This window comes from Mycteria americana, chromosome 2 (genome assembly GCF_035582795.1).
Source record: "Mycteria americana isolate JAX WOST 10 ecotype Jacksonville Zoo and Gardens chromosome 2, USCA_MyAme_1.0, whole genome shotgun sequence".
Classification (NCBI taxonomy): Eukaryota; Metazoa; Chordata; class Aves; order Ciconiiformes; family Ciconiidae; genus Mycteria; species Mycteria americana.
Genome location: NC_134366.1, coordinates 173,998,337 through 174,017,560, shown reverse-complemented (window position 1 = coordinate 174,017,560; position 19,224 = coordinate 173,998,337). Strand labels below are relative to the sequence as shown.

Genomic DNA, 19,224 nt, shown 5'->3' with positions numbered 1-19,224 from the left:
TTTTTCCAGGAGAAAAGCTCCCCCAGGGTCCAGCCTGAGCCCCACTCCCCACCTCTCATGTTACTTCCATGAAATGCGACAACGCCACCAGCTCCCATTACACCACACTGGAGATGATGGCACACCAAGGGCTGTTGGGCTGATCTGGATGCTTAAGAGCTCAGTTTGTCTTGGATCAGGCTGTACAGGAGCCAAATGATCTCTCCTAACTTCAACAGCTCCAGATTTAGGTAAAAATGACCCAAAAACAACCCATTTGCAAGTCCAATCCAGGGCTTGTTCCCCTCCATGGCTGGTATACCCAGTCCACCTGTGATTCACAAGAGATGCACGCTACAAAGTGTTTTCAAATCAGTGCTTTTTAATCCATAAAAGGTGAGAGTCCATGTACAAATTAAAAAAAACAAAACCAAAAAAAAACCAAAACAAAACCACTGGTGTTAGGGAAATTATCCAACTGGCACAAAACGCAACCCCTCTGCCAATGCCAATGGAGGAGTTGGGTGGTGCGGGTGGAAACGCGATGCGCAGGCTCGCCGCTTGTGCATGCTTCTTCTAAATTAATACATCTCCAGCTCAGAGACATCCGTGTTGGCAACACATTTAGGATCGGGGGAAGATGCTGCCGGGCTGCTTTAACAGCAAGGTGGCCTCTTCTGTGAACCTACCCCCTTCCTTACCACTCCCGCACCAAGCAGCTGGCAAGATTACGTAGGAAAGCGGACTGCACCAGATGGCCTCATGGTGGCAGCCGGATCTGTAATCCGGTCTGATGATGTCTCCGTCTATGGAGAGGCCTCTTAGTCAAAAATGCAGAGCTAGAAGCCCTCCTTTAGTTCTCCTTAAATAAAACCAGGGCCAAAAGCTTGGCATGTGGGCACTGAGCAACCTAGGAGAAGTCATGGTATGATGCCGGGGGGATGCTCTCACGACGATATCCTGCTGCCAGCGCACATTCACTTCATTAAGCTACCGCTACAAATTTGTCACGACTTAAAAAGTACAAAAATACAATTGCATCTCTGAAGGGTATTTTATACCTACCAAGATCATCCAAGCACTGAAGACCAGACAGCTCTTTATCCTTCAGAAAAATAATGCACAAGGCAGAAATGGGATTGAGAAAATTTTGCCAATATATCTAAGCGCGTATTCGGAGTCTCCCAGCATTTCCAGTACAATTACCAAGATGTATGTATCCATCAGCCCAGCTCTGGTACGAATGCTGACAGCACAGTGTTAGGGTATTAGCAACGTGTGCAAGATCCAATACTAGCACAAATTTAGTAGTTTAATAATCTGGAGAAGCTATCTTCCTGGAATTTTAATCTCATACCAAGAAAAAAACCCAAGGCTCTTAGCTATTAATCTAGTCACATATTTAGGGCAATCCACCTCTACTGATTAAAAAAAGTGAGACAAGAAATGCATTTTAAGTCTTTCCCTTTTCTTCCAAAGAAGCAGGCTGTGCAGCTGGGCTGTATTTGCTGGGCCAACCTACATGTCCATTAAAAAAAACAAAACAAAAAAACCCCAAAAAGCACTAAAAAACCAGGGTCAAACCCGTCCTAACTTCAACCTATTTCACTGGCACATCCCTAACTGGTACCACGACAGAGATGCACAGCCCAGTGCTGCTTGGGCAGGTCTGCGTCGGACCCCACGATGGGATCACCACCAGTCATCGGTGCCCACACTATCCCCTCTCCCAAAAAAGGGGAGTTGAAGGTGACCTCCAGCTGGAGCTGCTGAACGATCCAGCCCTGCCAGCAGCTCTCGGCGAGCAGTGGCAGCAGTGCTGTCTTCTACCTCGTAGAGAAAGCCTAGGAGACGCTAAAGAAGGTTACAGCTTTTGCTTTAATGGCTGGGGCTTGGTTTGGCTGCTTCTCGCGCTGAGCAGAAGACACAAACCAGTCCCTGCTTTATACCGAAGCACAGCTCCCCCCGACCCCTTAAAAGCATTAAAAAAAAAATTAAAACTTAAGAAAAAAAATCAGTGTTTCCCCATATTGTTTAGCTGAGGATCGTTTAAACGCAGGAGCTGGAAGATGGAGGAGTCCGGTGCTGTGCATCGCTCGCCTCTTCGGAGAGGATCCGACCAGCGGCATGTCCCCGGGGCGGGGGGGGTCCTTGCAGCACCGACACCAGCACAGCCCGGACAGGCCACCGGTACTTGCGAGGGTTGACAGGCAGCCAGCCCCGGAGCTCATGGGACATGACCTAGCCCGGTGGCCGCTTCAGTACATGGCTTCGTTGTCTCCCACTGCAGTGAAGGGGATGCCGTAAGTGCTCTTCTTGCTCCGCTTGCTCTTCTTGCTCCAGACCAGCAGCGTGCTGGCGCTCTTGCTGTTCATCAGGCTCTTTCGGCTGTTCTCTTTGTTGCTCTTCAGCATTCCACTGCCCGAGGACATCGCTGCTGCCTTCTTGTCTGCCTGTTTGGGAAGTGGAGCGGAGAGGGGCATGAAGCCAGGGCAGCACCCGGGCTGCAAATACAGTGCCTGGCTTCAGCCCTGCACCTCCATCCCAAGAGCAGGACACTGGGGAACCTCTGCCCCCCGTGGAGTCACCTGCTTCAGTGCCTGGCTTGAGGCTAACTGAAAGAGCAAAGCTTTCCATCCCTGGAAATCCTGCTTCACACTTGCTAAGCCAGCTGCAAACTAACCTACCACGCTGGAGACAGTGCAGAGCCTTGTTTAAGCAGACCACAGCCAGTCTCTCCCCCCGAAGACCTGCAGTATCCCACCTAAGGCTTGGGACGTGACTTACGGCTTTCGATCCCTCCGAGGCCTGTAGGGTTATCACACTGATCTCCACTCCCTCCTCTCCAGTGCTCTTCAGCAGCTGTACCACCTCGGCATGCTTAGACCACTTGCAGTCCTTGCCGTTCACTGAGATGATGTAGTCCCCTTCCTTCAGCCCGGCTTCCTGCGGGGGAAGAAAGAAGATGCGCATGTTTGAGCTCATGAATGCTGCTGCACAAAGTCTGCTTGGTTTCCACCCCACAGGTCCCAATCCTGTGGGGACATGGGCCACAGGGAGCATTGGGGTCTACCCTCCACCTACAGCACAAGATGCCTTTATTATCCTAAAGATTTTACATCTGCTTTGCAGCACGCATGCAAAAGTGGGATGCTCTATAGACTAAGGACCTCTTTTGCAGCTGCCGGCAATGGCTACGCTTGACATCCAGCACGCTATAAACTCCCAGTCCCGTGACTTTTTGCAGCCTTGCAAAAAGTGCATCCAGCTCTAACTCTTTGATAAAGGTTAAACGCTGCATGTCTCCAGGAAAAAAAAAAAATATTGCCTGCACGCCTTGATCCTTGAGAAAACAGAGCAGGCTCAGCAAGGTTCTTTGCACACCCTTCATCCATCAAGGCATCAACAAGGCTCTTGACATGCTTTAAGGAAAGCACGTGCCAGCTTGGGGCTGTGGGGACAGCATTAGAGCTAGGAGCAACCCAGCCAGGACGTGTTGGACCAGCTGCAATGGAGGTTTAGAAGCTTGTCCACACAGGGACACCCGCATTTCGGTGTCTAGCTGGAGGTCAATCCCACCCTAGCTGAGTGCAATGAACGTTAGTGGCCCAGGGGACGCAACTGTGGTCCAGATATGGACTATACATGGCCCTTAAGAAGATTTCAGTCTCCCAAAAAGGGATGTGATCCTGCTGCTAAGGAACAGGCTGTTACAGAGATGCTGGGCTTTGGATGGCAGGGTTGATGCTGAACAGTGCTGAGGGAGGGGGGAGACCTTTTGGGCATCCCACCAGGATGCTCCAGCAAGCTTCTGCTGGAAAACAAAGTTGCCCCTGATACATCAGAAAGCCCATACAGTGAGTTTTCACTGAGATAACTCACATTTCAGACTTGCCATCTTGTTCCATCCACTGTCACATCCCAAAATGGGGGAGAAGGCAGCTGGGTGCTTGCCAAAATGAGGCTGCCAGCAGTTAAAAACTGAGCTAAGCTCTGCATTTTTTCCTTAGAGTCTCCTAAAAAAAAAAAAAAATCTCAATTCTTTCATGATGCCCATCTACAAGCACCAGGCTGAGATCTGGCAGGGATAAGTCTCCACCTGAGCACACCAATGCACTTACGAACTGAGTGTTAAGTCCTAAAACCATCTGGTACCCCTTGAGGCAACCCTTGACACCTTACTTCCAACATCCCCACAGGGACAGAAAGAGCCTGGGGTACTCACGGCAGCGCAGCCCCCTGGAATGACACCAGCAATGAGGACGGGGGAGTCTCCTCGCAGTGTGAACCCAAAACCGTTCTCTCCTCTCATCAGATGGACTCTCCGCGCTGGGTACCACTTGTTTTTGGCCGAGAAAACTGAAAGGGGTCCCTGGGGTAAGGCAGAAACATGGAAAGCACCTTTCAGTGCAAGAACAACTCCCTGGAGACGTGCAACCTTGCAAAATACCCACTGATGGGGAGGAGGCAGAGCAAGAAAGCCCGTCTTCTGCATTTCTTTAAGGATGTGATTTTGAGCCTGTCTGATCTCTTACCCTGCCTGCATGCCCCAAAATGCAGATTTATGCACTATAAGGCTAGAGGTGCTTGAAAGCCCATGTCGGATGTTGGCTTTATGAGAAGCAGCAGCAGTCTTGTGTGGGTTGGGAAGGACCTCAGGAGGTCTCTGGTCCAACCCTCTGCCCAGAGCTTAGGTCTGGACATCCTCCCAGCACTGCCCTGCTCCTGCAAGGCAGGAGGAGGTCTCGGCACAGTCAGTAAGCTGGCATCAGTTTACACACTATAATCCTGGAGCAAATGAAACGGAAAGCTCCAGTGGGCAGAGCTGGCTCCTTAATTCCCCCCTTCAGGAAAAAAACCACCCATCACCCAAGGAGAGACGACAGGGGTTGAGGTTTTTCACCGCTGCCTGGCTCTGGGGGAATGCAGCCTGGCTGGGGTGGTCCAGCAGCAGGGTGCGAGGCAGTGGGACAGGCCACCTCTTCAGGGTCAGATCCCCTCCAGATCTTCCCTATTCTCCTGTCTTTTTCCTACTTTTCTATTCCCACAAGAGCAGGATATACCTGTCTGCCCTGGGGCTGTTCAAAAGCAGAGATGCCCAAGCTCTCCCTGGGGTGCTATGCAGCCCTTGGGGTGCCTGGGGGATGGGGACAGCACAGCCAGGTCCCACAGCAGCCCTGAAGCTCAGCCCTGCTCCCCGGGACCCTGTAAGCCTAAAGAGAGTAGGGATAAAGGCCCGGTGGGATTTTCCTGGTGCCTCTCAGCTGGCATCATCCTGCTCTGCTCCCCCAAAAAGCTTCCTCTAAAGGGTCCCTTCAGTCCTTCTCGGGTAAAGCCCACCTGAAATGCCTGTGCCTGCTTCCCGCATGCACCGGAGGAGCTTTGCGACCCATTTCGGTCTTGCAGAGACAGATCTGCACCCTCCCACCCCTCCTCCTGCACAGGTCCCTGCCTGCAAGGAGGTGGCTTGTCCTCCTTGGAAAGCCACCCGTGAGTGCAGCAGCTGCACCGGGAGAGGGAGAAGAGGCTGTGGGGAGGAAGGAAACCAGGCAAGCAGAGCATGCAGGGGAGGAGGAGGAGATGTCTGCTCCCTCGGGGCACCCTCCACCCCATAGCCGTACATACCAGCCTGTGGAAGAGGTCGGTCACCTTCACCTGGGAGAAGTTGGGGGATTTTATCTCTGGTTTCTGGTGCGTTTTGGCTGGTGGTAAGGAGAGAAACGCACATACACTGGGGTCAGGTAGTTGCGGCAGCTGCTGCCTCTACATCGTGCGCCCCGGAAGGGATGGTGTGACCCATAAGACCTGGGACCTGCTCAGGTAGCTGCCAGACACACAGCCTGGAGCCCCCACTCCCACCCATGATGCTCAACCACTGCGCAGGGAGCTCTGGTCCACAGCAACATGCCACAAACTCACCGTGGAGTTTGCCCACCCCATGTAACCTGCCACAAATCCCCTCCCCAGCTGCACCCCCAAAAAAAAACACTTACGGTGAATGTCTGGGGCATCTCCTGTTTCAAAGAAGTCCTCCTCATGGTCGATTTCTGAGTATTTGCTCAACGAGCGTTTGTGAGCAAAGGAGAGGACCTCCTGGAGGATATCCATCTTCCGCAGGATCTTGCACAAGCCGTGGATCCTCATGGCTTCCTCGTGCTTCATGATGGCTTTCTTCAGATGAGCTTTGCCTGCAAGGGAGCAGAGAGATCGCAGCTCAAGCGGAGCGGAGCAGCCCCACCGCCGCCGTTCCCGCTCCGCTCGCTTGGCTGCCCACGGATGACAGCAGCCTCCGCGGCTGTGTCACCCGACGTGACTCAGGGACAGCCCAGTCACGTTTGCAGCCTGCCAGGCGTTCAACGTGCGCTAAATAGAGTAGGTCCCAGCCGTCAGCTCGAGCCCCTGATGTAGGGCTGGGAAGGGACCTTGAAGGGTGACCTACTTCACTCCCCCGGTGCCGGCAGCAGAGCTGGCAGATGTTCCTGAAAACCACTGACGAAGGAGCTGCCACCATGTTGCGCCGCCCCCGAAGTCCCTCCTAACGCTTAACCTCAATCTCCTCCACAAATTAACTTCTCTCCATTGCCTTGCGTCCCCCGGGGGAAGACATGGAGGACAATTGAGCTCCATCCTCCTGGTGACAGCCTTTTAGCTTCAGGAAGATGCAACACATCTCCCTCTTTTCTAAGCTAAGCAAAGCCTTCTCCCTGCCCTGCAGGTCCTGCTTTCCACCTTCTTCAGCATCTGGTCTTGCTTTGCTCCTCTCAACTTGCCTTCAAAGTGTTTCCACCCTTGTGGAAATGGAGTGGCCGAAAAACGGCCAGAAGAGATGAAGTCATGATGACCCATGGATATCAATGCAAACATCTCCTTTGCAAGAGACTGCAACTAAGATGCCTGTATCCAACGCTAAACTACCGAAAAAGCTATATATATATACACACACACACAGACAGACGTAACAGAAACACGTGTGCCTGTAGCATTTCCAGTTTTAGGACACACGGTGGCAACATAAGCCAGGGAGATGGCTGCAGTTTGCTCCAGACTTATGAGCACCACAGCCAGCGGCCTGAAGACCTCTGCTTTCCCTCACAAGAAGTCGCAATCGAGGAAGTATGTTGAGGCTGGATGGAAACCAGAGAGGAAGAGACTCTCCAAAATAATTGTATCAAATGGAATCAAATCGTATTTTATCAAAGCACCCACGGCTAGCCCCATCCATGGGCAAGAAAGCAACTATGTTTTATTGAATATCATCACCTCCTGCGATTTTCAAGATATCACTGGGAATAGAGGTTGAGCATGAAAGGTGTGCAAGCTTTTGGCTCCACTCTATTGAAGATGGTGGAATATACCATGTCTGATAATGTTATAAGACTAGAAGACAAGGGAAGGGAAAAAAAAAAAAAAAAAAAAACCACCATCAGGGAGATGGTTTTAATGCTGCAAGTTTGTCCCCTTCCTATAAACCAAAACCAGAGCCGAGGCTGGCATCTGCACGTCCATTTTTCACCAGCAGACATTGAACAGAGCCCATTCCCCCCAAGAAGAGCAGGTAGAGCTGGAAGCTGGGTTGATGCAAATCAGGAAACCAGATGACAGCAGCTGAGGGTCTTGGGGTGGTGTTACCATAACACTTGGGTTTTGGGGTCCATTTAAGGAGTCTCCTCATGCATGTCTTCCACCTCCCATCCCCAGCAGTGAAATCTGGCTGAGCAGCCGGGAGGACTTTGCTGCAGCCAGTAACATGACAAACTCACTCCTGGTGGGACCTGTCTCCTTTCACACATGTGCAAGGAGGGGAAGAGCACCAAAAGGCAGCTCGTGGGGGAGGCAAACAGGACACGACACCCCAAAACCAGGGCATTGAGCTGGCTCTTGTTACAGCCTGGTTGGGAAGTGGCTGCCAAAACACAACTTCAGCTGAATAAGCAACGCTCTGTTTTTTCCCTGAAGCTGAAAATCCGCATGGGAGGAAGCTCTCGTCTCCCAAGCCTTTTGATGCAGCTAAAAAACCACCCCCTGGCATCTGCTGTGTCTTCTTGTCATGAAACCAAGTCAGCAGCAAGCCCAAGCCAAGGAGCCTCCAGGATCTCTGTGTCCCTATGGATTTCTCCATGCTGCCTTGGGTGATGTTACCTGGCTCAGGACACCTCTGTGTTTGAGGTTTTACTGTCAAACTCGGCTGGACAGGTTGGTGCAAGCACCATGAGTTGGTCCTCAACACCCTAATAAGGAACTGTGACACTTTCCTGCCTTGCCAGGAGAGGCTCTTTTCAAAGAAAGCCAAAAGAAGTGTCTTTGCACGGAGACATCCCCCAACAGCTCATCACATTCCTTTGTGGAGACCATGGCTATATGGGTAGGATTACGATGGGGCTCACTGCCCATGCATCAAGGTTTCATCACAAGAACCAGGGGCTTTGCCCCCATGGATGGACTTACCCAGCTTCCTCCTCTCCTCGGGGTCCTGCAGCAGGACACGGAGCGACGGTCCCTCTGGCATGGTGACGTGGAACTGGATAAAAGCGTTCTCCTGCTCCGGCAGTTCAGCGTCAGATGGCACTGTGTGAAAAAAATTGGGTGGGGATGGGCTTAGAGAGAAGTCAGGGTGCTGCTCAGCCACCTGGACCCCCACAGTGGTGGAGACAAGGGGACCATGAAGCCACATCCATGCTCATGTGGCCCTGATAACTCATCCCTCTCCCCATCAGTGATGTCTTGTTGGTCGTTGCAGGCTGTGGTTGGGTGAGAGGAAGCTGCTGCTGAAGTTATCACATTCAAGGCTGCACCAGGCTTTGAAGCCAAGTGCAGGATTTGTCCTGTGCACAGCACAAGTATCCAGCTCTTTTGCCTCCTTCCCTTCTTTGCTCCAGTCTGGAAGCAGGATTGGAAATCAGGAGCCCTGGGTTTTCCCTAGCTGGAGGTTAGTGACATGGAGCCAAGTCAGACAACAACTAATGCACAAGAGCTGGGCAGATTAAGGTGTAATTTGGGAGCTGAGCTCCCCTTGCTGTGCCTGGGACCCCTGCACAGGCAGAGAGTGTTGCAGTGCAACCAAGGGGGTCCTTCGATGGAGAAACTGAGATGGATAGAGCTTGCACAGGTGCTCCAAGTACCACGCTGGGCTCCGTACGCATGATTTTTACACCCTTATTTCCAGTCAAAGCTGTTTCTAATCCCCTTTGGCTCACAGGGAGCTCAGGGTTGGATGGCAGCCTCCTCGCCTGGGCACAGGGTGCAATAGGAAGAAACCCAGAGGGCTCCAGGGAGCCTTGTGGACTTGCTGGTCTGAATGTTAGGAGATCTCAAAGCTGGTGAGCACCCCCAGCATAGGCACCCAGCGGGCTGGGAACCAGCAGCTCCAGGACTGGCTCTCTCCATGCCAACCCTCTCTGTGCCAGCATCCCTAGGGGATTAAACTGCAGCATAAGGAGTTTATTGCCAGCTGGTTATGGGAGCAAAGGATTCATTCTGAACAAGGTGGTCAGGGAGAGGCAGCGAGAGGCACAGGAGATCTCAACAGCATTCTCTGGATGGAGAAAAAAAAAATCCCCAAACACCCAAATTAGGCATCTCCTGAAGATTTATGTTTCCCTCAGCACCTAAGGTTATTAGGCCAGGCAAACAGCCTCAAAATTTTAGGGGAAAGGTTTGCCCTGTCCCTTGTAACCCCATGCAAACCCAGCCCCATCACCATCCTCTGCCCTTTCTGTCTTTAAGTCGCTCCAGCTTCACAGTACCCCACTCTCTCCTGTCTCTGCCCCAGCAGCTCTCCTTGCTCAATCCTGCTTCTGCAACGCCTACACGGCATAAGCCCGGCAGCAAGATTCTGGGCAGGCTCCGGAGTGGGGGAGGATACTGGGACAGTCTGGCAGCCATCACCGTCACCAGCACAGCACTGCTTTTGGCAGCCATCCCCCAAGAAGTCCCCCAGCCTGTCCTCAGCCACACCACCAAGTGATGGGTCGGCACCACAGGTCACAGCGAGCATCGGCTGCCCACCCCCAGATCCTCTGCCTGACCCAAAATTGCTTGCACGGGTGTCGGTGATGGCGCAGATGGAGATCACAGGTCGCATCCTACATCCATGCTCCAGCTGGCTCCGCAGAGCCATGTCAGCCTAGCTCCGGCACAGCCACGCATACCCTGCTGCCAGCACCCCAACATCCTGGGATACCCAGGGCAGCCAGCCATGAGGCTAGCAATTAAATTTAAGTAGCCTGGACCAGTTCATTCAGGGACATCCTGGGTTTTTTTGGTTTTATTTTTATTTTTTGAAGCCCCCAGCTGACCTGCCATAGGGACCAGCATGCCTCTGGAGGATGCCTGACCGAGGACACCGGCACACGCATGGTCAGCAAGTAGCTGACCCCCCCCCACCCCGTTTACCCACCCAGCCACAAAGGGGACAGCAGGTGACATCCCTACAGTACCTTTTTGCTCACTTTCTTAGAAGGACTTTGCAAGCACTGTGCAAACCAGAAATATGGGGGAAATCTGCCCTGTGCATGAAAGCAAGATCAACAGCTCAGAGCATCCCAAAAACTTTAAGTTTTGTACCCACCTACCCTGTGCACCCCTCCCTTCACTTCTTTTTTTGCAGTCCCTCCCAAACACCAGGCTACCACGTGGAGCCAGCACTTGGCTGAGCAGGCAGCGGCATCCAAGCTGTAACACTCACCGGGGCAGTCACAGAGAGCAATGGCAGCAAAGTAGTGGGAGAGGGCTTTGAAATGCTCCGACTTGACGTGGACCATGGTGGTCCAAGAGAAGGGAACGTAATCCTTCACGTGGGCCTGGGTCATTGTCTGGTGCACCAGTGAGTAGACATCTTCCACCTGTGGGGTGTCAAGAGGCAAGCTGCTAAGCCATATAGGTTGAGATGTAGGACATCCATCAGGAGACAGTGACAGCAGGCTGTCCTCTCCTGGGGGGTTCTGCCAACCACAGAAGGAGCCTCTCCAGTGGTGACAGCCCCACCAAGTCCTCTCCTCCCTGAGATGCTCACCCTTGCCGCCTCCTGGGCGAGGTGCAGCCGGGCAAGGAAGTCGTGCTGGGCACGCAGCAAGGTCATCTTCTCGAAGACGCACTCCTGGACCTGAGCAACCATCAGCCGCACCAGCATGTTCAAGGAGGCAGCGCTCATATCCAGGCTGGGAGCATTGGAGAAGTTTTCCTTCAAGTAGTTAAAGGCACCTGTATGAGGGAGAAGCTCCTGGTAGCCACTGGGCTTGTAAGCAGGAGGGTCAGACTTTCAGACCATGAAGGTTTCCCCACCAGCAGTGCAAGAGGAGAATAGCCAGCAACCCAGCATACACATCAAACATCTCACCATAACCAGTGGGTAAAAAGGTCTGGGGTCCCTCCCTTGCTATCTAAACCACCCTTGTGCCCACAGCTTTCTCCTCCCCCTGGGTGATCACAGTCCCAGGGTCCTTTTTTTTTCCCCAGCTGCTCACAGACTGATCAGCATCTCTCATCTCCCCAGCTGGGACACCCCACTCCTGCTGTGTGACAAGGGAGAGCCCTTTGGGCAGCTGTTGGGTCATGCCGGCTCCTCTTCATAACCCACAGAAGCAGCACGGTGCCAACTTGCGCTTGGTTTGTGGTCCCTTGGAGATGCCCCGTCCCCATCCCTCTTTGCACAACTGCTCCCTCCCCTTCTTGCACTCATGAGGATTATTCCCACCCTGTGGAAATGCTGCGTGCATGCTCCTGGGGAGCCAGGGAAGGAGGGAAACCCACATACCGGCTGCCTTCTGAAAGGCATCGATGGCCTGGTTGAGCCCCGGCAGGGATGTGCGGTCCTGCCGCGCTCCAATCTGTGTGTGCAGGGCTCCAATGTTGAAGAGCACGCTACCCTTCTCGAAGGCCAATGCTCGCTGGTGGGACGGGACCCCTGTCAGGGAGTCGTACCTGGGGAAGGGAAGAGACAACAGCTGCCTATCCCCAGGTCCTCGCCCATGGATGCAGGAGGACCCTAGAGAGTTTTCAGCACTTTGCATGGGCTTGCAGTCACTGTTCCCATCGCGGCTCATCCCCGTGGGGCACACACTTTCCCTGACCTCCCCTAACCAATCCACCCAGGGCAACAGCAAGCCCAGAGCAAAGGGAAAACCCAGCTCCCTGCATCCACCTGCCCCGGCTTTGCTGCCGAGGCAGCAATCCCGTTGTGGAGGCTTGGTCCCCACTCCCTCCCTCCCCACTCCCAATGCCCCAGGTGGGATGGGGAAAGCTGCACCAACCAGTGGAAGAAGACACCCAGGCTTTTGGTGGGAGGGAAGAAACGGCTATCGAGGAAGTAGAGCTGGTTGTAATACTCCATCAAGAGCTCAAGCCCAGCTTCGTTGCGGCTTGGGGTGCGCATTGCCTGCACGGACAGGAGAGGAGACATGTGGGTGGGAAGAGAGGGGGGGGAACAGGAAGGAAATATGGCATTTATGGAGCTGCATGTGCTGGCCAGCCCAGGGGGGAGAAACTCCACCTGAGTTATTAGGTCAATAGGATCAGATCAATATGATCAATAGGATTAGATCAACAGCAGATGAGATGCTGTGCAGCAGTGGGAGGCAGCCCCCCGGGAAAGGTCAAGGAGGCACCAATTCAGTGCTGGGGCACCCAAATCCACAGCCAGCAGCCTGGGAACCGTGCTGGGGGCAACGCTCATCTAAGCCAAGCTGGGATTATTGTATTTTTTTTTTTTAAGAGAAACTCATGCAAAGTCTGCTGAAATAAATGCTAGGGAAGAAAAATAGGATGTTTTGCACTGAGTAAAAAAGCCCTTAAGCTTTTGACCTGACACAGGGAGGAGGGTGAGAGCTCTCCTAATGCCTAGTTTTAACCGCAGGGCTTTTCCCAGCTTCTGGCTTTGCAGGGCTCCTCTCCAACAGCCTGAAGAGCAGGATCAGGCCCTTCACAAGGGCTTGAGCAAGCCTCTTTCTTTCCGCTCTCCCAGATCAAAGCTTCACAGCAAGGCAAAACTTGAAGTTACTTATGAGAGCTGTTTCAGAGGAGAGGAGAAAATTCACCTTTACCAGATTGCTTTCTATTTCCTTTTCTCCAAGCACTAGCTGGAGAGAACAGTCATTTAGCCTTGCCGGGGGTGAACTAACGTTCATAAACCAGTAATGGATTGCATTATAACTTTTATTGCTGTTCAGTTCTAGGTTAGCAGGGTGTTAAAGGACAGGGAAAGAAAACAATTACTGAATGTCTGTAATATTTTGTAACCTATGAACCAGAGCACTGTAGCAGGAGAATTCCACACCCCGAGACAAAAAAAAGATAAGGGTACAGTTTGGAGAGAGGATGAGGGGTTCCCTGGAGCAAAATGTGGCACCTCCAAAGAGAGTTTCTGGACAAGCCAAAGCAAGACTCTGCAACTCAAGGGACACTGACCTGCCGCAGCTCCATGAACTCTTTGATTTCTTTTTCAAACAAGATGCCCTCTTCTCCATAGTGTTCACTGATGAGATCCTGGATGGGGAAACAAGAGAAAAGAAAACCCTGAGTCACCCTTCAAAATAGATTTTCGTGATTTAAAGGGTGACTTTGGCTGATTCTGTATAAGCAATGTGCCAGCTCTCCCCACAAGGAAACCTGCACCAGGGAAAACCATCTCCTCCCCTGCCTGGCTCTTGCTCTCCAGCATCTCCAGACCCTCATCTCCCACTTGCCCATGTTTTAAGTCCAGCTCCTCCCCATAAATGTATTTTTCAGCTGTTCTAAAATAGAAAATGTTTTGCATTGCTGCAGCATCTCCTCTACAATGCCCAACCATACCCATGTGCTGAAACATCCCCCAGAGTGCACGGTCACTCCCCTCCATCATCTTGCATCGCATCGAGCATGCAAAACCCTGATGCTCACCTTCAGCGGTACCAACAAATCCAGCTCCTTCGTCTCCTTCAGGCCCAAAGGGATCATGGGGACACTGATGGACTCGCTGGAAGAAGACAGCAACCTATTTGGTGGTTGATCTAGAAGCCTCGGAGACACCCTGTGTGTCAGGGACTAAAGTGAAGCAGCTCTTTGCCCTGGGCTTGTGCTGCTCCTGTTAAAGGTAAAGCTAGAAGAGGACTTGACTCTGCACAGCAGAAGGATATTCTTTCCAACATGTCAGGAACAGCAGCGCGAGAGGAAGGGTGCACAGAAAATAACCCAAACCCATCACCCTTATTCCACCAGCTTCTGCTTTTCTCTCCATAACAAGTACAATAGCAACAAAATAGGCTCCAGTAACAAAGCTGCTTTAATTACGAGCCCTTGGGAACAGGGTGTGAGGCGAGCACAGGTCACAGATTCACCCACTCCTACATGCTAATCTGGGCTTCAGTGCTGATAAGGACTTGCTCAGGCTGCAGCCCTGCACCTGATATTGAAATTTTCTACCTCTATTAAAAGCAGTTGTCTAATAATAGCTCTTATCGCAGAGCCCATTCGATATTGTAAACCACTGAAGATGACGACGACTCTGGGAACACCCAGTTGGAGAATGGTTCATGTTTCAACATTAAAACAAGGTAGCTGTGCAGCACCGAGGAAGAAGCGCTGCAGGATGACAGCCAGGAAGGACCATCTTTTGGGGGCTTTAGCAGCTATTTTGATTTTCTGCTGCCAAGAAGTAAAGAAATGGTCTGTTTAAGCAGCAGAGCCTGGAGCATGCCGAAACTTACAGCCCTGCAAAGAGCCCCAAAGCGGTACCCATCATCCAGCTCCTGTATACGGAGATGGGAGATGGGAACCTGTGGTGGTACCTGCAGCTCATATCGGCTCCGCAAATGCTTTCCCCAATACCCACCTATCCCTCAGGGATGTCTGAGCCATGTAACTTCATCCCCAGACCCTTGCCTCCCAGGGGACTGGTTTCAAGAGATGAGAAAGGTTCAGCAGAGTGAGAAATGGGAAGCTGGTAGGGCAGGATCAAGCCCTCGCCATCCCAGGTTTGCACAACAACCCCCTCTCATTACCTCCAGAAACCAGTGATAACTTGTTAGCACATCACTCATTAGTCCAGGGAGAAAAAGAGGCAAAGTTGCAAAAACCTGGGGAGCGGGGCAGGGAGGTTGCACCCACATTTTCATCTGTTCATACTGAATAAACAGCTTCAAGAGCTGTAATTAGTGCATAAAAGCCATTCTCTCTCCTTCCCTAACAAGATTTCCGCTTGAATCCAATGCCTGGAGCAAACAAAGGGGCTTTTGTTTGGCCTGAGAAGGGTTTGGGGATTGCTGCTACTGCTGTTTTCTTTTTAAACCAGGGCAAACAAGTGGTGGGTTGGAAACGCCAGCAACCCTGATAGGGAAGAACTTGGGAAAGATGCATGCAACAAGGGAGATGTTGCATGCATCCCTACTTGTAGCACAGAAGAAGGACCAACATCCAGAATTACATTCAGAGACTGCAATACACCCTCTGAATGCAGCAAACACCCAAGGGTGGTGGAGATATGGGCTCCCTTGGCTTTCTCCCCATAAGAGACCAAGACCCTAACACAATCCTGCATCCAGATCATCCTGGTCCTACATTAAATATCATTGCAGCAATCTGCAGGATGGAGTCACCGACGCTCTCCTGGTCTTTGCACCTCTCTCTGCTCCCAGCAGCACAGCAATACTCCCCTGAGGGCGGCCATGTGCTGGGAAAAGCACATGGATGGACACAGAATCAGCAAATGGCCTGGGTCAGAAGGGACTTTTGAAGGTCATCTAGTCCAATCCCCCTGCAGTGAGCAGGGACATCTTCAGCTAGAGCAGGTTGCTCAGAGCCCTGTCCAACCTGACACTGAATGTTTCCAGGGATGGGGCATCTCCCACCTCTCTGGGCAACCTGCACCACTGTTTCAACACCCTCATCGTAAAAAACTTCTTCCTTGGATCTAGTCTGAATCTACCCCTTTTAGTTTACAACCATTACCCCTCGTCCTATCACTATAGGCCCTGCTGAAGAGTCTGTCCCCATCTTTCTTAGAAGCCCCATTTAAATATCAAAAGGCTGCAAGAAGGTCTCCCCAGAGCCTTCTCTTCTCCAGGCTGAACAACCCCAACTCTCTCAGCCTTTCCTCACAGCAGGGGTGTTCCATCCCTCTGACCATATCCGTGGCCTCCTCTGGACCCACCCTAACAGGTCCGTGTCTGTCTTGCGCTGGGGACCCCAGAGCTGGACGCAGTGCTCCAGGGGGGGCGAGGTGGGTCTCAGGACAGCAGAGTAGAGAGGCAGAATCCCCCACCTCAACCTGCTGGCCATGCTTCTTTGGATGCAGCCTAGGATACGGATGGCTTTCTGGGCTACGAGTGCACACTGCTAGCTCATGTCCAGCTTTTCACCCACCAGTACCCCCAATTCCTTCTCCTCAGGGCTGCTCTCCATCCATTCATCCCCCAGCCTGTATTGATACTGGGGATTGCCCCAACCCAGGTGCAGGACCTTGCACACGGCCTTGTTGAACCTCATGAGGTTGACATGGGCCCATTTCTTGAGTTTGTCCAGGTCCTTCTAAATGGCATCCCATCCCTCAGGCATGTCAACCACACCACTCAGCTTGGTGTCAAACACCATCCACCCATCCATCTCAAGAAGGGAAGGAGTGGCAGTGGCTCCCACATTGCTGCAGCATCCACGGTCTGTTCTGCCTTGGGGATTTCTGCTTTTCTCACCCAGCAAAACGGCACTGCCAAGCCGCCCTGGCATGTTGGTTTGCTGCCGGTGAGTGTGCTAGGATTACCGCTCTGGTGAGTCAAGCCCGAGTTGGCTGGGTAAGCATTTCAAAGCGACAGAGCATTTCAATTAACAAAAGGTCTAACCTCGGAAAGAGAGAAAAATAACCTGATACCCTCAATGAGACAAGAAATCAGTGAGTAATCTGCTCTGAGAACAGCCAGAACAGGAGGTCGGACACCTGAGCAGCCATGCTTTTAATTTCTTCTGCTAAATACCCTATTTCACCTGCTGGAAAAAAACTCATGCTCTAGTGGGATGCTCAGGAAAGGGCGATGGTGCAAGTGGAGATGGTTGTTTCTGACTTATTCCTCCTGCTTTGGGACATCGGTGTCCAGAGAATGCACCATCCATCACCAAATGCCTCCTAAGTATCTCCCAGGAAAAGCTGTTGAGTTTGGTCTCCTTGCAGCTCTATAGATGAAACATGGATGTTCCCAGGATAAAAAAAAAACAAACCACAACTGTTTCCAGCAAGTCTGGCCCACACCCAAGTCCTCCCCTATTCTCCAGCCACCACCTCGTGGTCACTGCCAGAGGGCCAAGCTCTGCGCAGAGCAGGGAGGCAGAGCAACGGGCACAAGGCAAGAGGCTGCCTTGCTCCCAGAAAAAGCGAAAGTGAAATAAAAATAATAATAAAAATAAAATCCCGACTGAGCAAGCTGCTCTTCCCACACCACAGGCAGCTGCCTGCCTGGCTCAGCTGCCCGGTGTACCTGTCGTTCTGGTACACATCCACGCTGCTGTTCAGCTCCTCCAGCTCCTCCTTCAGCAGCTGCAGGTTGGAGTTCACATAGCTCAGCTCCAGGGCGACCGTCTCTTTGACCTTATGGTTACTGGTGGCCCTGCAAGACAACACCGTATGGAATAAACCTCCCCCATTTCATAAACACCTTTATTTATCAATGCTTGGTTGCATTGATAGAGATTAAGGTATCCAGCAGTGCAATACCATGTGCATCCATCCAAACCTTCCTGCAGAACTGTGCCTCTTGCTCTGCATATGATCATAGAATGGTTTGGGCTGGAAAGGTCATCTAGTCCAACACACCTGCCATAAGCAGGGACACCTTCAACTAGGTCAGGTTGCTCAGAGCCCCGTCCAACTTGACCTTGAATGTTTCCAGGGATGGGGCATCTACCACCTCTCTGGGCAACTTGCACCACTGTTTTACCACCCTCATCGTAAAAAAAGTCTTCCTTCGATCTAGTCTGAATCTCCCCTCTTCTAGTTTGAAACCATTACCCCTTGTCCTATTGCAACAGGCCCTACTAAAAAGTCTGTCCCCATCTTTCTTATCAGCCCCCTTTAAGTATTGAAAGGCTGGAAGAAGGTCTTCCCCAAGCCTTCCCTTCTCCAGGCTGAACAACCCCAACTCTCTCAGCCTTTTGGGACCAGGGAAGCCAGAGCATCCAGACCACTGTGCCATGGAGGTTGAGGCCAGGCAAAACTCATTATAGTGTTGCACCCTGCTCAGATGAACCTGCTATTCCTGCCCCAGAGCGACCTTCCCCTTGCCCATCCATGCTCCCACCTCCAGTGCAGCTTCAGATTTGGCTATGAGCACTCCAGGTGCTCACCCACACCAAATAAAAGTGCTTTATGCTTGCGTTTGAGGAGGAAAATCTTATTTTTGGGTGCAAACAACCCTTTTGCAAGAGAAGAGGCTTGCTGTGCCATCAGTACAGCTGGACCCTGCCCTCCCTTCCCCACTCACGCACATCAGGAGATGTAAACACCACGGATTGATTTCAGCTGCCTGCTCCCAGCAAGACAAGCTCCCAGGCTGATTAAAACTTTCTTATCTGCTCTGAAGGAAAGCAGTGAGAGATAACCCAGAGCTGGCAGCATGCAGTCCAGTCGTTGGCTGAAAGGGGCTCTGGCTGCTCGCACTAAATCACGCCGGGGTCCAGGAAAAACAACACGTGCACAAGCTCTGCTCAGCCAGGGCACTGCTTCCCCCCAGCTTTTGCAGAGCACGTTGCCTTCGACTTGTGTTTTTTGTGGATAGCATCCTTCAGGGGCCTTGCCCTGACCTGGCCCAGGGCAGTAGAAGGAGCTATGCTGTTTTTGTATTAAGATGCTAGTCCTTTAGTGTCTCCTCCCCTGATTCCCCTTTGCTGGGGTTTCCCCAAGACCAATGCATTTTTTTATTCTAAACAAAGCAAGACCACAGCAGGTCCAAAGATTTCCTCGGTCGCTTCCATTTAAACATCCTTCAGCATTTCTGCAACTCCCCATACAGTATCAGCACAGTAATCATCCTTTTTCCATATAAACTAGTACTTAGTGGCTATTTTAGTCTTCCACACATCACACCACCTCCAGGACACAGGTGCATCACTGCTGTCGCTACAATTTTCTTCCAATATGAATTTAAAAAAGTTTCCCCTTCTTGCTCCCAGCTGGCAATAATATATATATTTTTAAATTTCTTATATTACCAATAGCTGATTTGCAACCTAGCGACACCAGGGTAACATTTTCCATATGCACATGATATATTTCTGACCAGTGCTTTCACC

The 19,224-nt window shown here is 51.8% G+C and overlaps 1 protein-coding gene across 3 annotated transcripts in view; it reads right to left on the bottom strand.

Moving 5' to 3' along the window:
• Positions 1-360: 360 nt before the first annotated feature.
• The window catches only part of RHPN1 (rhophilin Rho GTPase binding protein 1), a 32,097-nt gene continuing 13,233 nt past the window's right edge, over positions 361-19,224 (bottom strand). For all 3 annotated transcript variants that reach the window (XM_075495374.1, XM_075495376.1, XM_075495375.1), the window contains 13 exons: positions 17,415-17,543; positions 13,852-13,927; positions 13,381-13,458; positions 12,228-12,352; positions 11,732-11,898; positions 10,991-11,178; positions 10,664-10,820; positions 8,425-8,544; positions 5,973-6,167; positions 5,605-5,681; positions 4,205-4,351; positions 2,767-2,925; positions 361-2,432 (listed from right to left, as the gene is read on the bottom strand). In XM_075495374.1, coding sequence (XP_075351489.1) covers positions 2,238-2,432; positions 2,767-2,925; positions 4,205-4,351; positions 5,605-5,681; positions 5,973-6,167; positions 8,425-8,544; positions 10,664-10,820; positions 10,991-11,178; positions 11,732-11,898; positions 12,228-12,352; positions 13,381-13,458; positions 13,852-13,927; positions 17,415-17,543 — 1,813 coding nt within the window. In that variant the 3' untranslated portion in view covers positions 361-2,237. The remainder of the gene's footprint in view (positions 2,433-2,766; positions 2,926-4,204; positions 4,352-5,604; positions 5,682-5,972; positions 6,168-8,424; positions 8,545-10,663; positions 10,821-10,990; positions 11,179-11,731; positions 11,899-12,227; positions 12,353-13,380; positions 13,459-13,851; positions 13,928-17,414; positions 17,544-19,224) is intronic.